The sequence below is a fragment of the Python bivittatus genome, unplaced genomic scaffold, assembly GCF_059951505.1.
Source record: "Python bivittatus isolate LINGU-HERP-01145 unplaced genomic scaffold, Pbiv_v1 ctg000330_np1212, whole genome shotgun sequence".
Lineage (NCBI taxonomy): Eukaryota > Metazoa > Chordata > Lepidosauria > Squamata > Pythonidae > Python > Python bivittatus.
This window is the reverse complement of record NW_028277058.1, coordinates 58,734,607-58,753,192: the sequence shown is the minus strand read 5'-3', so window position 1 is coordinate 58,753,192 and position 18,586 is coordinate 58,734,607. Positions and strand designations below refer to the sequence as shown.

At 42.0% G+C, this 18,586-nt stretch overlaps 1 protein-coding gene across 2 annotated transcripts; it reads left to right on the top strand.

The window, feature by feature from the left end:
* The first annotated feature begins 2,171 nt into the window (after nt 1-2,171).
* Nucleotides 2,172-15,705, top strand: RBM17 (RNA binding motif protein 17). 2 transcript variants are annotated; one of them, XM_025172215.2, is made up of 12 exons: nt 2,172-2,322; nt 3,827-3,956; nt 4,988-5,104; nt 6,570-6,736; nt 8,670-8,767; nt 9,522-9,578; nt 10,156-10,297; nt 11,469-11,620; nt 12,701-12,774; nt 13,110-13,208; nt 14,908-14,980; nt 15,401-15,705. In XM_025172215.2, the coding sequence occupies exons 2-12, from the start codon at nt 3,834-3,836 to the stop codon at nt 15,502-15,504; spliced, it is 1,206 nt and encodes a 401-aa protein (XP_025027983.1). In that variant the 5' UTR covers nt 2,172-2,322; nt 3,827-3,833; the 3' UTR covers nt 15,505-15,705. The 2 variants fall into 2 exon arrangements, with proteins under 2 accessions (XP_025027983.1, XP_025027982.1); XM_025172214.2 differs by having other exon boundaries at nt 2,173-2,322; nt 12,698-12,774.
* Nucleotides 15,706-18,586: the final 2,881 nt, after the last annotated feature.

The window sequence follows — 18,586 nt, the reverse complement described above, 5'->3', positions numbered from 1 at the left end:
AATTGAGCTTCCTCTCCCCTTTTTCTCTCCTTTTGTTGACTCACTCCAGCACAGCTGCAACCATACCAGGTCACTAAGAAACATATGCCACACCAGAACTGCTTTGGTTCTTTTTCAACTGCTGCAAGCATTTCCGGGTTCCTTTGTGCTCCTCAGCCACGGATCGTCTGGTCTCCTTGCTCCTCTGGTTGCCTCTCTGCTCTATCTTCATCTGGTCTGGTGCATCTCACTGGCACCACTTCCTACAGAACCTGAAACAAACCCCTCTTTTGAGTTTTCTTCCTTTTTGACCTATGTACCTTACCTCTAACATGCTTACATGCCAGCTTGTAAGTTCTTCTAGAGAGTTTAGGGGGTTTTTTTCCTCCCTGCCAGATGCCTATACTGCATCCCAGCGCTCAGCCATGAGATCTCTCAGGAAAAAAATCAAATATATTTCACTTGGATACATGCAATTCCCTAAATATAATTCCTCATATAACTCAAACACATAGTGCTCGAGTTATGACTGCAACTGGGACTGAGATTGCTGTCGCTAAGGTTGCGGTCATAAAGCACGATGTCACGTGACTGCATCAAGGGCAATCCAGGCAGTCCAGGTTGCTGTTGTAACCCAAGTCGTGCAGGTCGTTAAGCGGGAAGCAGAAGGAGTCCCAGGTAAGGAGTGCAGGGGTGCTGCGGGGGGTCGGGGAGGCCTGGTGAAGGCCACGAACAAGTCGGGAGAGGGAGTGTTCAGTGCAGTGCAAGCTCAAAGTCCAGGGAATGAGGGCACAAACTTTAAGATGGGTGGATTCCAACTGCGGAGATTTTCAGCCGGAGTTGTTCTGCTTCTTCAGTGGGTAGGTGGTTGTTGCAGATGGCAGATCCTGTGGCCGTGATGAACTCCACCACAGGAACATTTTGGGATGATGGCAAAGTTGAGGCCTTTCGCTAGGACATCTCTCTCTGGCTGGGAGAGTTTCCCACCTGAGAGGTTCTTCACCCACTTGCTCTTTATGTCCTCTGTTGTTCCTCCCAGCAAGTTCTTCAGCTCTTTGTTTCTGCTTGCTGCGGGAGAGAAGGATGTCAGATTTCTTGGTTTGTCGCTCCTTCACTTTGTGGTGCTGGGCTAGTTGTGTTCTGTTAACCAACTGAAATACTCTGTCCAGGACTGGGTTAGATAGGGTGGCAGTTAGTTTCTGGTGAAGGTGATCAGCGTGGTGTTGCAGGGCGCCAATGGTGAAGTGGACCTGCCTTATCCTTTCCTTAAGAAGGTGTTCTTGTGCCTTCTGTGGGGTTTTGTCTGCTCTGTGACCCTTGACAGGGGCTCGCAGGCGTAGGCTAGCTGGGATGAGGCTCTGTTGTCCGCATCGGACGTTGAAGAGTGGGTGGTTTCTGTAGCCTGCCACTTTCCTTGCTCTCTTTGCAAATTTCCGCACCAACTTCAGGGTTCCTTCCCCAACGTGCATGGCAATATGTTGATGAAGATTCTCAGTCATCCAGGTGGAATTACCTGGAGGTTGAGTCCTGGACTCTGGACTTCTTTTCTTTTGGTTAGAGGCCTTTTGCTGCTTGTCATCAACGTGCATGCAGTTGTTGTGCATTCCACCAGAGGATATTTTGCTTTTCTCGGTTATTTTTTAAAATCATCCGAGTTTCTTCCAGCTTAGGAAACTGGCAGGTAGGTGCCGAGCGAGGTCAGCAGTGAAGTTTTTAAAAAAGGTTAAAATGCAAACAATGACTGCACACACACAGCATTGTTAATCTAGTTTCAGAAGCAATCTAGTTTTTCACTATGGTTTACAACGCTTTTGTACTTGGCTGGTGCAAAATACAGTACCAAGTCACAAAAAAAAAAAACACCCTTGCACGTCATGCACATACAATCACTCGGACATTAACTGCTTAAGTGTGTCGCGTGCACAGATCCAAAAACACATCGCTCCCTTTTTCGACATTTTTCACCTACGCCATTTGCGTAACACAGATCGGGCCGTAAAGGCCTTCACCTTTCGACTTGCGATGAGAGCGTAAAAGAACGTCTTTCCTCCGCCATTTACGCATCGCTGGTGCCGACGGAGTTGGCGTAGCTCTGCCCCAAAGCGGAGGGCGAATCCTGGCTCCACCCCCCCCACCGTGGTCACCACGGAGTATGCGCAGAGGCGGCCTCTGTCGGCGGCAGCCAAGAGAAACGAAGCCGCTTCCGGGGCGCGCGCTGAGAAGGAGGAGGAGCCTGATTGGTTTGCGTTGCCCGTGACGCGGAACTTCGCTTGGCCGACGAAGAGGCCCTCTTTTCGGCCCCGGGCCCTACGCGAGGCCCCGGCTTGCGGCCCCGGCAGAAGGGTAAGAAGAAAAACTCCTTTGCTGGGGGAAAGCGAGGGAGGGCCGGAGGTCGTTTTAACTGAGCCCGCGCGAGTCCTGGTGTTAGGAGGGTCGCCCTCAAAGGTCTGAATGATAAAATGAAGAGCGAAAAGAAGAGCTGAGGGGCTCGTTTTGCGGGAAGGATTATTCGGGGGTCTATTGCAGCCCCTTGTGGCAGGAATTCCCCCCTCATCAGAAGTAAGACCCGTTTTTGCTCGTCACTCTCGCCCGCCCGGGCGAACAAGCGAGTTCCTGAGCATGTGCAGAGGGCCGTCTCTGACAACCGCCCCCAGTCCCTCCATCCTAGTCTGTGACTGCGGGGTTGCAGGAGCCCTGACTCGCAGGGCATGGCCTTTAGAAAATTGGGCTGAAAAAGATTCCGGGTTTCGAGTGTTTTTATTTTTCCTGGCCTTGAGAGCCAAATGAAAGAGCCCCCCAAAAGGAGATTCAGAGCAGCAGAACCCTTTGGCTGAACCATAAGCGCTGCCAATAATTTAATTTTAAGTTTTGGGCTTCAGGAGGGGCTTTTGGGGGGGGGGACTTTGGAGACCCAGGTTCAGGTCCACCCTTGGAGTGATTTGGGACCAAATGTACTAACAAGTGGGATATGAGTAAAATAAGTAAGTGAATCCCTCTGCAAGGCTGCCTCACTGCAAAATCTTGCTTTGATCCATCAGTTACATATGTGGACTTGAACTCCCTGAATCCCCAGCCAGCATGCTGGGAGTTGAAGTCTACATCTTCAAGCATGCTGGCTGGGGAATTCTGGGAGTTGAAGTCCACACATCTTAAATCCTGCCAACGTTGAGAAACACTGAATTACAGTAGGACCCTTTTAAAGTAGCCTTAGACAGACAGACAGACAGACAGATCATAATTTTTTTTCCTTTCGTAATACAATAAAATACAAAAAAAACTATTATAATTGTATTGTATTGTATTGTATAGATGCTGTGTTTGGGGGGGGAAATATCCTTTCATCTTTTTGTCCTGAATCTATCTAATCCGTTACAATTTTGGATGTTTTTAATTCGATATAAATAAAGAAGTTTATAAATCTCACTTCTTCCAAGGTGTTCTACATGGCATTGACAGTTTTATTATAGTTAGTTCATGTAAGAATAGGGCTTAGTACTAACTATTGTAACGTGATGTTCTGCTAAGCAGAAAATGACTGTTTTTCTGTGGCATAGATTTTGTTGTTTGGAATGTTCTGAGGTAGATTTAGAAATGTGCTTGACATTTTAGATTTAGATTTAGACATCTGCTTGACTATGAGGTGATATATAGGCAGATTGTTTTCCCCTTTACTGTGTTTCGTTTGTTTTGTAGTTTTTCATGTATTTCTTTCCTTTTGCATTTTTTTCTATTTCTTTTTTTGTAAAACTTGTTAAGATAAAATATTTAAATAAAAAATATGATAAAAAAAGAATGTCCTATAGAAAGCAAAAACATTTATTTTTTCTGTTTCCTTGTTTTGAACCAGAGAAAAAATGTCCCTCTATGATGATCTGGGAGTAGAAACCAGTGATTCCAAAACAGAAGGCTGGTCCAAAAATTTCAAACTTCTGCAGTCTCAGCTGCAGGTGAAGAAAGCCGCTCTGACTCAAGCAAAGGTACAATAAAAGTCTGGAGAAAAATGCTTTTTTTTAAAAAAAAACCTGTTGGTGCCTAGATAGCATACTGCTAAATAAAATGCTTAATTTAGCAAGTAAGTTAACTTCTCATGGATCTTACCTCCAATCCTTTGACACTGATCAATAAAAAATAAACTTACCAGGATTTCTGAAGTTTCCTTAAGCTCTGGCTGTATTTACCTGGGCTAGTTCATTACTTGCATGTTTAAAACAACCATTGTTGTTCCAAGGCCTGCTAAACATCTGTGCCAAGGCCTCAATACGAAGCCATTCTGCAACGGTACTAGCTCTCTAATTCTAAAAGCGCATCTTCTTCTGTCTTGCACCTGTTGAAATAAGTACGCCTAGCCATTGGTTGAGAGCCCAGGCTGAGCACTGGATGTTTTAACATTTACCTAGAGCACTGCCTTCCAGAAGCTGGAGAGTTTCTGTTTTATTCTCAGCATTCATAGCCGAAAGGAATCTCTTGCACCAGTGTTTGGTTCTCCGGATCCTGTGAATTATATGTGAATTATAACTGCAACATCTCGGGGGAGAACCGTGTACTACAATTCGCAGATTTCATCAGCTTTGTTTGACTTCCGTTATATGAAAATCAATCTTGAGAAGTACACAGTCATCTCACAGCATCCACAACGTTAATCCTTTAGCAATAAAGCCTTTATTTAGGTAGCTTTATGAGTGTACAGTATACAATAAAATATACATGTTTTAATCAAATTGCCTTTCTTCTGATGGCATTTGCTTAAAAGCACGCATTGTCCTCTTGACGATTCAGCAGTAGATCCTTTGGACTACACTTCCCATCTCCAATGTCTGTGCTGAACGGCAGTGATAGGAATTGTAGTCGAAGCATTCTAGCTGTGTAAGAGGTTTTCTAAAATGCTGCCCTGTATAACCTCAGGTTGTAACAGGAGGAACAAAAACACAGATGTGGGACAGCTCATGGAACAGAGTTCTTGAAGCTGGGTGAAATGTATGTTTTAATTTTTTGGCGTTTTTAATTTTAGAGTCAGAGGACGAAACAAAGCACAGTCCTTGCTCCTGTCATTGACCTGAAACGAGGCAGCGCTTCTGATGAGCGCCAGATCGTAGACACCCCACCCCATGTGGCAGCTGGGTTGAAGGTAAGATTGGGCTTCTCAAACAGACCAGCAGTCTCCAGAGTGAGAAGCCCTCAGCCCTTCGAGGGTAACTTCCCTCGTCAGCAAAACGCCTCTCATCAGGCCCAGCTAGAGTGAAAAGACAGATAACTTTTCCTGTCTGTTGATTATAAGCCTTTAGAACTCCTTGCCCATGTGCCCGTGGGCTTCTGGGTATGATTTGGCGTTTGTATTCCAACAGGCTTTTCATCTATCCTATTTTTATTTCCTCTTGAGTTTTAAGTGAATACGTCGTTTGATACGGTATTGTGCTTTAAAACGACGGTGAGCTGTGTGAATGTGTCTAGACCGGTGTTTCTCAACCTCAACAACTTTAAGATGTGTGGACTTCAACTCCCAGAATTCCCCAACTGGGAGTTGAAGTCCACACATCTTAAAGTTGTTGAGGTTGAGAAACACTGGTCTAGACCCTTAAGGGGTTGAGATATAAGGAACGAATGCTTCCTTATAAATTATAAAATTAATATTTATTTGTTACTCAACTCACGTAGCCACCCATCTCAAATACGTGATTCTGGGCAGCTCACAATGATTAAAAAACAAAATAAAAACATAATAAATCAATAAATAACATTTACGGCAGCCAAGATAAAAACCCAACACAGCAAGTAACATAATCATGATATGGGCTCAACCACACACCCAGAGCCCGAATATTAATCTCAGGGTAAACGTAGGATACAGCACTGTTCCATGATTGCTTCTGAAATTGTTCCTCGTAGCAAAGGTAACTGCACCAGAATAGTATTTTGAGAGAGAATACGTTGATTCCATCGTTAATATCTGAGGATATTTGCTAGTTGGCTTTCTTTGTGAAATGTCTGCATTGGTTTCCACAAAACAGGCAAGCTGGGGAACAGCAACATTAACAGTATTTCAACAGTTAAAAAAGGAAACAATCAAGAACTTGCATGCAGCCACCAAAAAGGAAATATCATTTCGCAATTTAAGTTTTAAGGATCCTAATGCTTGCAAGATTTGAACATCTGGCGGTGTTGTCCTGCCTGTCTGCTAAGGGTTCTACATTAACACACTTGTGAAAAAAAAATTGCACATAGGTCCCAAATGAAAGTACAAAGGGCGTAGGCTCCTGCTTCATACAGAAAGCTCATAGGGGTGCTTTGCAAAAGAACATTCGCCTAAGCCTTTCATGTTTCGTAGGTGAGAACTAGTGCCTTGAAATGAATCCAGGAAAAAAAACCTGGCAAATGCCATGAAGATGAAAAACTGTCCCCACGTAAACAGGAATATTATAAAGTAAAACGATTACTTTGAGCCATTGGTGCACAGCTAGCCCATTCTCAGTGCTTTTCTGCAGAGCAGTTGAACACAGTTTCTATCTTATTCTGGCAAATACGTGGAGCACCTTCTTTTGGCAAGAACTGCATCAGATTGTTTTTATTGTTGTGTCTTCCATGTTTTATCCCAGGACCCTGTCCCCAGTGGCTTTTCAGCAGGAGATGTATTGATTCCTTTAGCTGACGAGTATGATCCGATGTTCCCAAATGATTATGAGAAAGTAGTAAAACGCCAGCGAGAAGAACGACAGAGGCAACGCGAGCTGGAGAGGCAGAAAGAGATTGAAGAAAGAGAGAAGTGAGTAATCAGGACTGTATGCCCTTCCACTTAAGGTTAGGGTTTTGATTGCCCTGAAGTCCTCACTTGCTGAGGAAGCAAGCCAGTAGCAGGAACTCTGGGAGCTGGGAAAACAGGGCACTTGTACTGTAATGTTTCCCCTTGCCCTTATCTCCTCCAGTTTGTGATCCAGTTATTTACCTGAATGGAAGAACTTGGATTTGAAGGGAAATACAGTGCTGTTCTTTTAAATAAATAAATAAATAAATAAATAAATAAATAAATAAATATCGTTATCTTGGGGCGTTACTGCTTTTCAGGTGTGATTTTTCTGTAGGAGTTGGACATCAACGCATGTAATTTTGTATCTTTCAGATTAATGTTCCTGGACATTTTGAGATCAGTATGCAATAAATTAGGAGAGAGGGTTTCTAGGTTCATGAGACTTGTGGGGGATCAGCTGGAGGACAGAAGTGCTTCTCCAGAAACAAGAATGTTTATTCCATCAAATAGATTAGATTGGATTGGATTAAATAGATGGCATATTATGCCAAAATTGCAAACGAAAATGGATGCGTCTTCAGAATGAAAAGATTTATGTTTTATAATTCTGTGCATGGAAAATGATAAACCTGCATTGGAAAAACATGGGTCAAAACATTTATTGTAGATGCAATGAAACATCCTTTTCTAAATCATTCTCTTGGTCTGTCAGTTGTAAATCCACTTTCAATACCATCTTTGTCTTGTCAGATAAAATTTGTTCTACATCTTACATTTCTTCAATAACATCTTTTGGACATAGTCTATCCATAGAAGCAGTCATCATTACTGACATGGTTGATATTGTGGCTATTATTTTCTGATTTCATTCTTCAAAAGTCTCCTTCAATATTTTTATTGTCATAACATTTTGCATCATTTTACAGGCCTGTATATCTTTCCTCTACCTAAAATCTTTAGTCCCCTCTAGTGTCCAGTTTCTGAAATCATGAAATTGCTTATCTATGTTATATCGTGTAAAAACCAAAACAGTATCTATTTCCCACAAGATGCTGTTTGTATTTCATAATTAATTCCAAAAGCTTATTGTAGAAGTTTCAATATTCCAATTTTATCTGGACCCTTATAAAGTCCATTTATAACTTTCTAAGATCAAAATCTTATTTAGCTTTTTGCTATTTATTCCAGGTTCTTTAAATTCTTAGGCTTATGATTAAAATTTTCTTTCGTTCAAGATTGAAGGCAGACTCAACTGGCATTTTCAAACTTGTTGGTCCGAAGGTCTCCAATAGCTTAGAAGTAGCTATTAAGCAATTTCCGGAAGTGATTAGAAAGTGAGGTTTGCGAACCTAGTGTCCATTAAAAGTCTCCACCACAGTTGTGAGTAAGAGGGCTAATCCTGTCGTCTCCCGGTGCTCAAACCTGCGAAAAACCACTGTCCTGTGGTCTCCTCATGAGGAGCAGCCATCCAGAGCACGCATGGGCAATCTCCCATCCTCTCCTTATCTGGGGAGGTTCTGAAGAACTGGTCTACTCGTTCTTTGATCTTTACTGGAGTGGTTGGCTCCGCTTTTGCAGAACTGTCTTCAGCTCACCATACTTCTTCTGGAAGTCTGAAAGCAGAGTTGTGTGTAGTATATGTATAAAAACTTTATCTGTAACTAAGGATGTAAGTAGAATTAAATTTTGTGTATAAAATAATTTTTGTGATTAGAACTGCATTTCATCTAATTTTTACGAATGGCTAGTGGAAAAGTTTATAAGGTTATTGTTCTGTTGTTCATTTGAGTCATCTGAAACACATTGGAATAAATGGTATAAAGGTAGATTCTGGAAAGGAAAGGAATAAAAGCAGAGTTCACTAAGAATTTAACCAGTGTTTGGATTTGTTCTTACTGTCTAGATTTCCTTTGAGGAGGATTATCATCTTAATTTCTGTTTTAATTTCAAGGAGGCGCAAAGACAGACACGAGGCAAGTGGATTTTCCAGACGGCCAGATCCAGATTCGGATGAAGATGAAGATTATGAAAGGGAGAGGCGGAAACGAAGTGAGGAATTCTCTTAGTTGTTACCAAACGTGCATGGATCAAACCCTCTTGTCTCAAGCAATCAGAAGGTGTCTGGTAGCATCTTCTCCGAAAAATACATTTTATTTAAAAGGCTTTCGTGACCTGCAACTTATGTTGCAAAAGGCTTCTGCCTTTTAATAAAATTTGTTAGAAAACATGCTACCAGGCTTCTCCTGATTTTTGGCTACTGTACATTGTCCTCCTATGTCGTCTCAAGTGAATGTAGATGGCGTTCCCCCTTTTCCATAAACCTGGCACCTCTCACTCCTGCCCCAATTTTTACTTAGTGCCTGCTTGTTTACAGTAGGGTTTGTCTGACTACATCAGCAGTGCTGCAGTGCACCAGCTAAGGAGCGCGGGAGGGAACCGGAAAACTGGCTTCCCCACTCTGCTTGCATCAGAGATAATCTGTTCCAAAAACGTCCTTTTTCAGCCAAAAGCATTATGGCCCATTTGAGGCAGTCATGAGAAGTACCATAATTCAAACCAGGGTGAACACTGGGGAAAGTCGATTATTCTAGGAACCTGCTTGGGCATTGATCATAGACCTGTTAATCTTTGAGCGATCCGAATGTATGCAGAAGAAATTCTCGTTATTCTAACCAGCCAGACTTCTAAGGCAACAAACTTTGCAGCAGAAAAAGCAACGAAGAATTGTGGCACTTTGAAGATGAACACATTTATTATGGAATAGCTTTCATAGATGACTGTAATTTTTTTTTTTCTTATACAGGCATGGGAGGAGCTGCGATCGCACCACCTACTTCTTTGGTTGAGAAGGATAAAGAACGTACGCACCTAGATCGTTTTTCTTCAAATTAGTAAAAGCTGCTGCTGTTGAAATTTCTGACTTTAAGGATCTGTTTCCCAAAGCACTCAATTGCTTTGGACATCTGCGGTAGATTGATGTATTGATATTCAGCATATGAATAGGCAAATTACAGTGTCTCATAAATAGAGATTTATGACTGCAGGAATGCCTGAAAGGGATCTTTAGTTCTGAACTACTCTGGGATTAATAATCTCAGTCTGAAAAGGAAGCGTGAAAGATACCTGCAGATTTGGTAATGGGAGGAACAGGTGGAAGGCAGTGGGATCCAGAAGCAGCTTTTAAATGCTACCTTGCGTTTAATAGCTCTTGAGAGATGCTTCGTCAGCTTGCAAAGAGCATGTCCGCCATGAGGCAGATAGGAGGAAAGAAGGGATGCTGTGACTAATTAGATAAAGGGATTCTGTCTCATTAACAGGGCATTGATGGAGGGCCTTAAATAAAACATCACCTGCTATTTTCAAGGTCAGGTAAAGCATAGAAATCCATGCCTACGGGTTTTTGCCTTGATGGTAAATTATCCTGCCTTCTTTTCCAGCTGTATCCTCGTTTCCATACGAAGAAGAGTCAAGGCCTCGTGGTTCGTCTTCCAAGGCTGCCATTCCTCCCCCGATGTACGATGAGCCCGAGAGACCTCGTTCCCCAACCGGGCCCAGCAATTCCTTTCTGGCAAACATGGGGTGAGCGCTGGTGAAGCGTCCTGCAAAAGACCACTAGGGGGCAGTGGCGAAGAGCGCTAGGGCATTGGGAGTCTCTTGGGGGTAGTTGGATTCTCAAGGCCCGTTGGCGTCAGGGGGATTGTGTTAAGTTACAAGTTTGGAAGTGCTTTCTGTCAACAACGGTTTGGCCTACTGCTGTCTGAGGCAATGTTTTGGGCAAGAAATTGGGCTAAGATCCATAAGCTTGCCGATGTAATCAGTGCTGCTCTCAGGCCATTAAAAGTATGGTGGTTCAGCATAGTTAGCCCACATGTATGTCTGCCTTCCTTGCATTTGCCCTCATTTCAGTTGAGATCATGGCTAATTCTGCAGGAGATCAAGTAGCAGCTGCTGAGCCCAGAGATGGAGATTGCAACCTGGGCTGATGTGGAAAAGGAAAGTGAGACTAGCAGCAAAATGAAGAGGAGATGTCACATTTTAAAAGTTTACGTTTGCTTTCTCTCTTCAAGGTCTCTTTCAAGTTGGGCTCGACACTTGATAATTTCGTGGAATTAATTTCCCAATTTATAGCATTGCCTGGCATTTCTTAGTGGTCTCCCATCTCAGTCCTAGCCAAGTCCAAGCCTGCTTAGCTTCCAAGCCTTCTATCTTTACACAATACAAAAAAAAAATCTCTATGTAGAAAGTCGGTTTATACATGACAAGGTTTTGAGTTTGTCTTCCTTTACATACTAGTTCTGTGTGAACCAGGAGTGTTTTTGCACGGAAGAGCACTGAATTATATGGAATTAAATGGCCAGTCTGGGGAAACTGCAACGTGAGAGAAAGGGTTGGGACTCTTCACGGAGAGGCCATTGAAGATCTGCGTGGCCAAGTCTGGCTTGGAGAGTAACCTATGCAGTATGAGAAGCGCTATGTAAACTTGCTCACTACTTCTCAACCTAAAATTTCTCTTTAGGTTGTCTTTATTAGGGGTGATCCAGTTTGTCTGCTGTCCCGCGTTTAGTGAAGTTTAACCCGTTCGTGGTATTTCAGAAAAGCAATGGTTGTGCTAATTTATTTCCCCTGTTATTTAGAAATAAGGTGATGGCATGCTAGTTGCCAGTTCAGCTTTTAATACTTCAGAGAACCGTCTCACATGCCCACATCCCTTGATTGCCCATGGTCAGCTCATTCTCCCTTCTGTCTTCAGAGGCACGGTGGCGCACAAGATCATGCAGAAATACGGCTTCCGAGAGGGCCAGGGTCTGGGGAAGCACGAACAGGGCTTGAGCACTGCCCTGTCGGTAGAGAAAACCAGCAAGAGGGGCGGCAAAATCATTGTGGGTGATGCTGCTGATAAAGGTAAGTTGGGGAGGCCTTGTGGGGTTAAGTGGGGTTGTCTGAGGGTGTCTTTCTACAACAATGTCTGCAAGTGTCATTGTAAGGTAGTTGCCATATGGATTAGATGCAGAGTGCTGACAGATCTGGGCCATTTAATCATTAACAGCTCCATTGCTTTCCTTTGCTTGAATCAGTCTTAAAATCTCTTCGTGTTCACCTGCAACAGGTTTAAGCAAGATTTATCTGCTAAAGCCCTTTTGTACAGGTTGTGTTAATTGAAAGTTCTGTCTGTGGATTTTGGATTATCCCTCCGGCCGCTATGGAAGCCGTAAATCTTTTGGCTTGACAAACCAGAACGTTGCCAGCTTCACCACGAGAAAAGAAAGTTGTCAGGCCAAGGCGCCACTTAGTGCCTGCCAAGAGAACAGCAGCCATGGAATTTGGGGCAATTCCCAAGTCTGTTGAGCAGATGAACGATCTCTTTCTGCAGTTCGTGTTTTCATGGGAGGAGGAAATAATCTGGATCCCTGATTGTTTACAATGGCTTTTCAGTGCTGCTAAGCTCTAACGAATGCTAATTGGGTTATATAATTTCAGCTTGATGTGTTTTGTCATATATATTCCCATCTCTTAAGGACATGAGGGATTACAAGAAATAGATGGCTTTTCATCTTGTATTCTGCCCTGCATTATGCTTTTATGTATTGACGTTAACTCCCGGGAAGGGAAAATCTCAGATAAAATACAGACAGTTTATCACTGAAGAGGTGTTAAATGGTTTTTTAAAATAACTTTGCAATTATAGTTAAACATAACATGGTTTGTGTAAACGTTTACTTTTTAATGAAATGAACAACAAAGACTGTACTTACTTTGGTTGTAATGGTGTGTATGTGTGTTTGTATAAAAATGGTTTTAGAACATCTTCGTCATTCTGAACGTTCAGTTTTTAAAGACCGAAAAAACCATTTGTACTCGAGATTTCTTTGGGAACACAGATAGCCTCTGATTATCACCCTTTGATCATCTAGCATGAGATTATTAAACAATACTGCATTTAATATGAAACTGTTACCACTTTTTTTCTCTTTGGAATAGCAGATGCATCCAAGAAGTCAGATTCAAACCCTTTAACAGAAATACTGAAATGCCCAACCAAAGTGGTCTTACTGCGGGTGAGTTTCACATGTTTTGATTCATCAGCCGTCCTGGATTGATGATTCTAAGGTTTGGGTTGGTATTAAGGCTGGCTTTTTAGTTTAGATGACTTGCTTAGTTGGAGGAAGTGACATTAAAATGATTAGAAAGGATGTGACGGGACATTCTGCAGTGGCAAATATTTATTCTCTCTAAGCTGCCAAGGATCTTTCTGATTGCAGTGGGATAGAAATAGTTTGGTAAATAAACATTTGTGAGAAAAATCTCTTACCATTTAAAGAAAAACTATTGGGAACTGGGAGCAAAGGAGCAAAATTTGCATTTCAAACTTACGGTCTATTTTTTGTTGTAGAATATGGTTGGAGCTGGGGAGGTTGACGAAGACCTTGAAGGCGAAACAAAAGAAGAATGTGAAAAATATGGCAAAGTTGGGAAGTGTGTAATTTTTGAGGTACTGACCAGCATCCTTTCCTCCCACAAATTATTCCTTTTTTTTTTTAAGCAGATTTAAAATACATCAGTGCAAAAATATGTTTAAAAGTAGATCTTTGATGGAGGTTACAGGTTTCAAACCTGAAATATTGGGCATATGGAATGGCAAGAGGAAATCTCTAGAAATGTACTCCAAGATGGCACACCTATATACTGCTTTATTTATTTTATTTTATTTTATTTTATTTTATTTTATTTTATTTTATTTTATTTTATTTTATTTTATTTTATTTTATTTTATTTGGAAGATCTGTACGGCCACCCCTTTTAGCATATGAATTCTGGGAGGCTAACAGCAAATAAGAAAAACAGTATAATCCTCTACAAATTCTTCTACCAGAAGAAGCAGAGTTAAAATAATCATTGTGCAATAAACCCAGGCACTATATAATTCAATGCGCCAATCACACCTATCTTGGGCTCATCTAGCATTCTGGCCTAGCACTTGGGAGAGATCCCAAATTGCCCTCTCCAATTTTAAAATCTGGGAAGTAATTTCCTTCCACTCAAAGAATGTCTTTTCTTGGTCTATTTCATCAAGTAGCACAAAGCCTTTATCCCACAAAATTGAGCTCTGACCTCAAGGGATCTCTTTTAAATATGCAGTACAATATTCTGGATTAAAAGTTCTTTTGATTGGGTACCCAGTTTTGGCACAGAGTTTCCATCACTTTCAGTTGCTTGCTAACTTGATCATTTCTCACCTCATCCTCACATTAGCCCAGTCCTGACCTAGCTGGGCATCATCTAGTCTGCATCTGTCTGGCATTTAGCTCAGGTTTTAATATTAGGCTATCTACAATTGCTCCAGTTTTATATATCTGATGTTAGTGGGTCAAAACTCATCAAGCAGGCAATCTGGGTTGGCCAGAATCTCAGATGATACGACTGCTGAGAAATTGTTCAGGCCATCTGTATCCAAGAAGATGGACAGAGTTCATTGCATCTAAAGAGGTCTGCCCAGAAATTGAATTCAAATGAGGGCTGGCTGAGTTTTCAAATTGGATTTCAAAAACACATGCCAATTATCAGATCAAAGCAGTTACTTCCAAATCAGTCCATTGATTCTATGACGTTGAGGATTTCCAGAAAGACTTTTTTTCCTGAACCAAATTGGATTTCTGAATTGGACTGATCTGCTTCAGCAGTCTGGCCAGAACATCTGACATAAAGCAACAGTTCAGATCAAATTGCTTCAGGATCTCAACTGAAACAGTGATTTAATTATAGCTGACCCAAAGAATTGTTGTAACTCTTTGGGGTATTTAAAAGTATTAGGTTTTCTCTGTCTCCCCCCGCCCCCTGAGTTCCTACTTGTTACTTCAGCAGTCATGCTTCTGATGGGTTCCTAACCATAAATTATAATGAAAAATAAAATCATAAATCACCCAGAGTTGCTGGGAGTCAGGCAGCATATACTTTTTTGTGTGTGTGCGCCTTTAAGTCTAGAGCAGTGTTTCTCGACCTTGGCCATTTTCAGATGTGTGGACTTCAACTCCCAGAACTCCCCAGCTAGCATGCTGGCTGGGGAGTTCTGGGAGTTGAAGTCCACACATCTGAAAATGGCCAAGGTTGAGTAACATTGCTCTAGAGCCTCGTAACGTATTTATGTTGTACTGTAAAGGCCCTGATCTTTGTAATTGCTGTCTTTGATTCAGATTCCTGGTGCTCCTGATGATGAAGCTGTGAGAATATTTTTAGAGTTTGAAAGAGTAGAGTCTGCAATTAAAGGTAAATAATCTAATAACCACTTCACTGCTTCCAGCGAATTTCAGTTGGACAGATGGGTGCTGAGAGGGATATTCACCCACTGCTTTGCGTATGAACCCACCAATTGTAGCTAGTTTTTATCTTTCACCCTGATAGGCTTTGTCCTCATTGCTGCTTTGCATGATGCTAATCTCTCCCCCCCCTCCCCACCCCACTTTCTTAATTGATTGGGGAAAGGAGCTGAGAATCCATGTTTCATCCTTCCTCATTTAAATACCGTCCTAGTTTATGGTGGTTGCAGGAACCATCTGTTACCCTGTTCTGACCCAATTGGGCATTCTGCTTACCCTAATTTAAAAGCCTTAACTCAGTGGGGTCCTGTCCCCCAATATTTTCTTACCTGGCAATGTGGCTAATGCTTATATTTTGCTTGGGTTCCAGCGGTTGTTGACCTGAACGGAAGATACTTTGGAGGACGAGTGGTGAAGGCGTGTTTCTATAACCTGGACAAATTCCGAGTCTTGGACCTTGCAGAACAAGTCTGATTGGGGTTTTTTTGCCTGAAGGCCAAACCTGGACACGTCTGGCATTTCGCAATTTTCAGCTGCATGTTGAAAGCTGAGGAAGAGGGAACGTGGCATCTTTTCTAGCAAACTGGAAATAATTCTTGAATGGCCTTTACTTATTCATTGTGATGGACACACTTTATTTGTATTTTTATTGTCGTATAAAATTCCTTAAAGATACCTGGTTTTTAAATTTTTTCTTTTAAGATTTCAGCATTTGTTTCTTGGCTATTCCATAACCCTCTTCTGATTTGCTGATGGTCCGTGGGTCTCCTCCTCCTAAGCTCGCTCTTTTGCCTTCTGTGCTGTGATTCCCTCTCTCATGTCCGATTTAATGGCAAACCATTGTTTCCATTTCCAACCAGCTGGGAAACTAATTTGCTGCTAAATCAGAAGTGACAGAAGACATTGAAGCACAGAAGAGAGAGAAAGGAAAATACAAGGCTCGTTCAGGTAGCCTTAAATCACAACGTGGTGGTTTGTATGAACCAATTCAGGTGCTCAGACATGGTGGCCCTCTTATGTGTGAGGTAGGGCATGTCAGAGCAGCTGCTGATCAAATTCAAAACTAGGGGCTGCATAGACCGGGGGTCTACCTTAGTGTAAAGGTAAGTCTGTATCTTCATATTCTTCTTTGAGCCCATGAGATAATTGTTTGCAGGTTCAAAAGACTCTGTGCTCCCATAATAGGACTTTTCTTGCTATAGAACATAAATGCTAAAAAATATATATTTAAAAAAAAATATTGAGTTACAGGGTCTCTTCCTCGCCACCCCTCATATCCATGAATTAATCACAAGGCATTGCATTCAGCAGTGATTTCTTCCTGCTTAGCCAGGATCTGTTTTTTCTGCTTTGTGATTGTTCCCAGGGTTTAACCTTATTTGCGTCTGCTACCTCCTATTCAGTGTAAAAACCAACATCAGTTAAATTTAAAGGAAAAGGAAACTACTTTAATATACATTGATTTATTCAATGTATATCTCACCTTTTAGGAGCTCAAAATGCCATATAATTGTTTGCCATAACAACAACCTTATGACCAGGTTCAGAAATAGCGACTGGTCCAAAGTAATACCTTTAGTTCCCCGAACTGTAGATGCATTTGAATCTGGTTCTCTCCCATTCTAGTGTAGCATCTTAACTATTCCGCAGCATGCTGTGGTGTTTTAATATGGAAAAGAAACCCATATCCATCTTCTTTATTAGTATGATCTATGATTTTTTTCCCAGCGGGAGGGGTAACATTGACAGCGATGAGCAAAGCATCATAATGCTGAACGCTCCCTAATCCTGCGTTGTTAAGGTCAGTTCCCACAATGCAGTTATTTGAAAGGTGCACTGAAAAATGGGAATTGTAAATACATTTTTCTTAAGCTGGTGAGCATTGCATTTGACAATCTAGCAGGATACACATCTCTGATGGTAAAGAAGATACCAGTAGAGGTGAATATGTGTAGCTCAGGGTTGAACTGTGAGGTCCTTGGGGTTTTCTGAGCTTGGTACTTTTCTTGCAAATGTTTCATTACCCAGCTAGGTAACATCTTCAGTGATGTTACCTAGCCGAGCAATGAAACATTTGCAAGAAAAGTACCAAGCTCAGAGAACCCCAAGGACTCCACGGTAAAGAAGATTCTGTCCTTCGTTGACAGAGAATGAATTTTTTGTACGGTGACATCTGTGTCCCACATTCCTCTGATTATCTCTCGGTGTGCAAGACTCATAAGGCAGGCTAGCTTGGTCGTATTGATAAAATTATTCCGCTACAAGGTAGTCAACCACATTTTAGTCTGGACTGCAGTGAAACCCAGCTTGTGTGGTGGATTAATAGTGTATTCTGTGAATCCAGGAAATTGAGCGAAGTATGGATATTTAACTGCATAATCATGTGTGAACATCACCACATTGATTACTTCCTCTACTAGCAGAGATGTCCTCTGTGGCTGTTTTTGCAGCATACAGATCCATGGTTATCTGATTATCTGGTAATTCAGTCAATTGTCTGGATTGCTATTATTCCCTGAACTACAAACAATTCACATTAGATGAATAGCATATTCATGATATGAATAGCATAGCAGGATATGAATATGCATATGAATAGCATAGCAGGATAAGCTAAAATGTTCACTCGCTTGTGATTTTGTGTGGTGTGGTTTGTGTGTTGATGGTGAAGGCTGAGAATCTTGTAGAAATCGAGGAAAGAGTACAAAATTTTTTAAAAACAGCTATTTTATCACTTGCTTATTAATAGCAGTTGAGCCTTAATGCATACAAGAACAAGAAATCCTAAGTGATCTTAAATCGGGCAGAATGAAAGCAAAACCTTTATTCTTGCTAAAAATCATTGAAAACCCACTAGAATCATAAACTTTTCACAGCCTGGTTAAAAATAATAAAGGATGAGCCATTTTTGCTTGGAAGGAAATGTCTTGGGAAGAAATGACCTGACAATAGCCTACCAGCACAGCATTTCTCACCCTCAGCGATTTTTAAGGTGCGTGGACTTCAGTTCCCAGCATGGCTGGCTGGGGAATTCTGGGAGTTGAAGTCCACTCATCTTAAAGTGGCCAAGTTTGGACAACACTGCTATGCAGGATCGGACTGGGGAAAGACTTGGATAGGAGGCCAGTGGGAAATCTTGAGAGCCGATGTTTAGATTACAGCGTTAGGAAGCAGCATCGCGTGTCATGCGGACTGACAATTTACAATTCAACAGATTGTACAAACTCGGGAAAAGCTGCACCGCGAGCTTCCTGGCACGCTTTTCCTCTAGTGCAGTTTTTCAGACTTGGCAACTTGGCTGGGGAATTCTGGGAGTTGAAGTCCACTCATCTTAAAGTCGCCAAGTTTGAAAAACCCTGATTCGCGAGTGGTGTGGATCCAGCCATCGGGCTGAACCAAGCAGGAACTTCATGGATGATTTCCACCTCAGCGCCGGGAGCCTCCCGGGTGCTCCTCTCTCCGAGAAAGCTTTTGGGGAACCCACTGGCCCTCTCCTCGAAGCGTCTCTTCTTTTCTTTGCTTCCTTAGCTGCAAGAGGGACAGCCTTCCCCCCTCG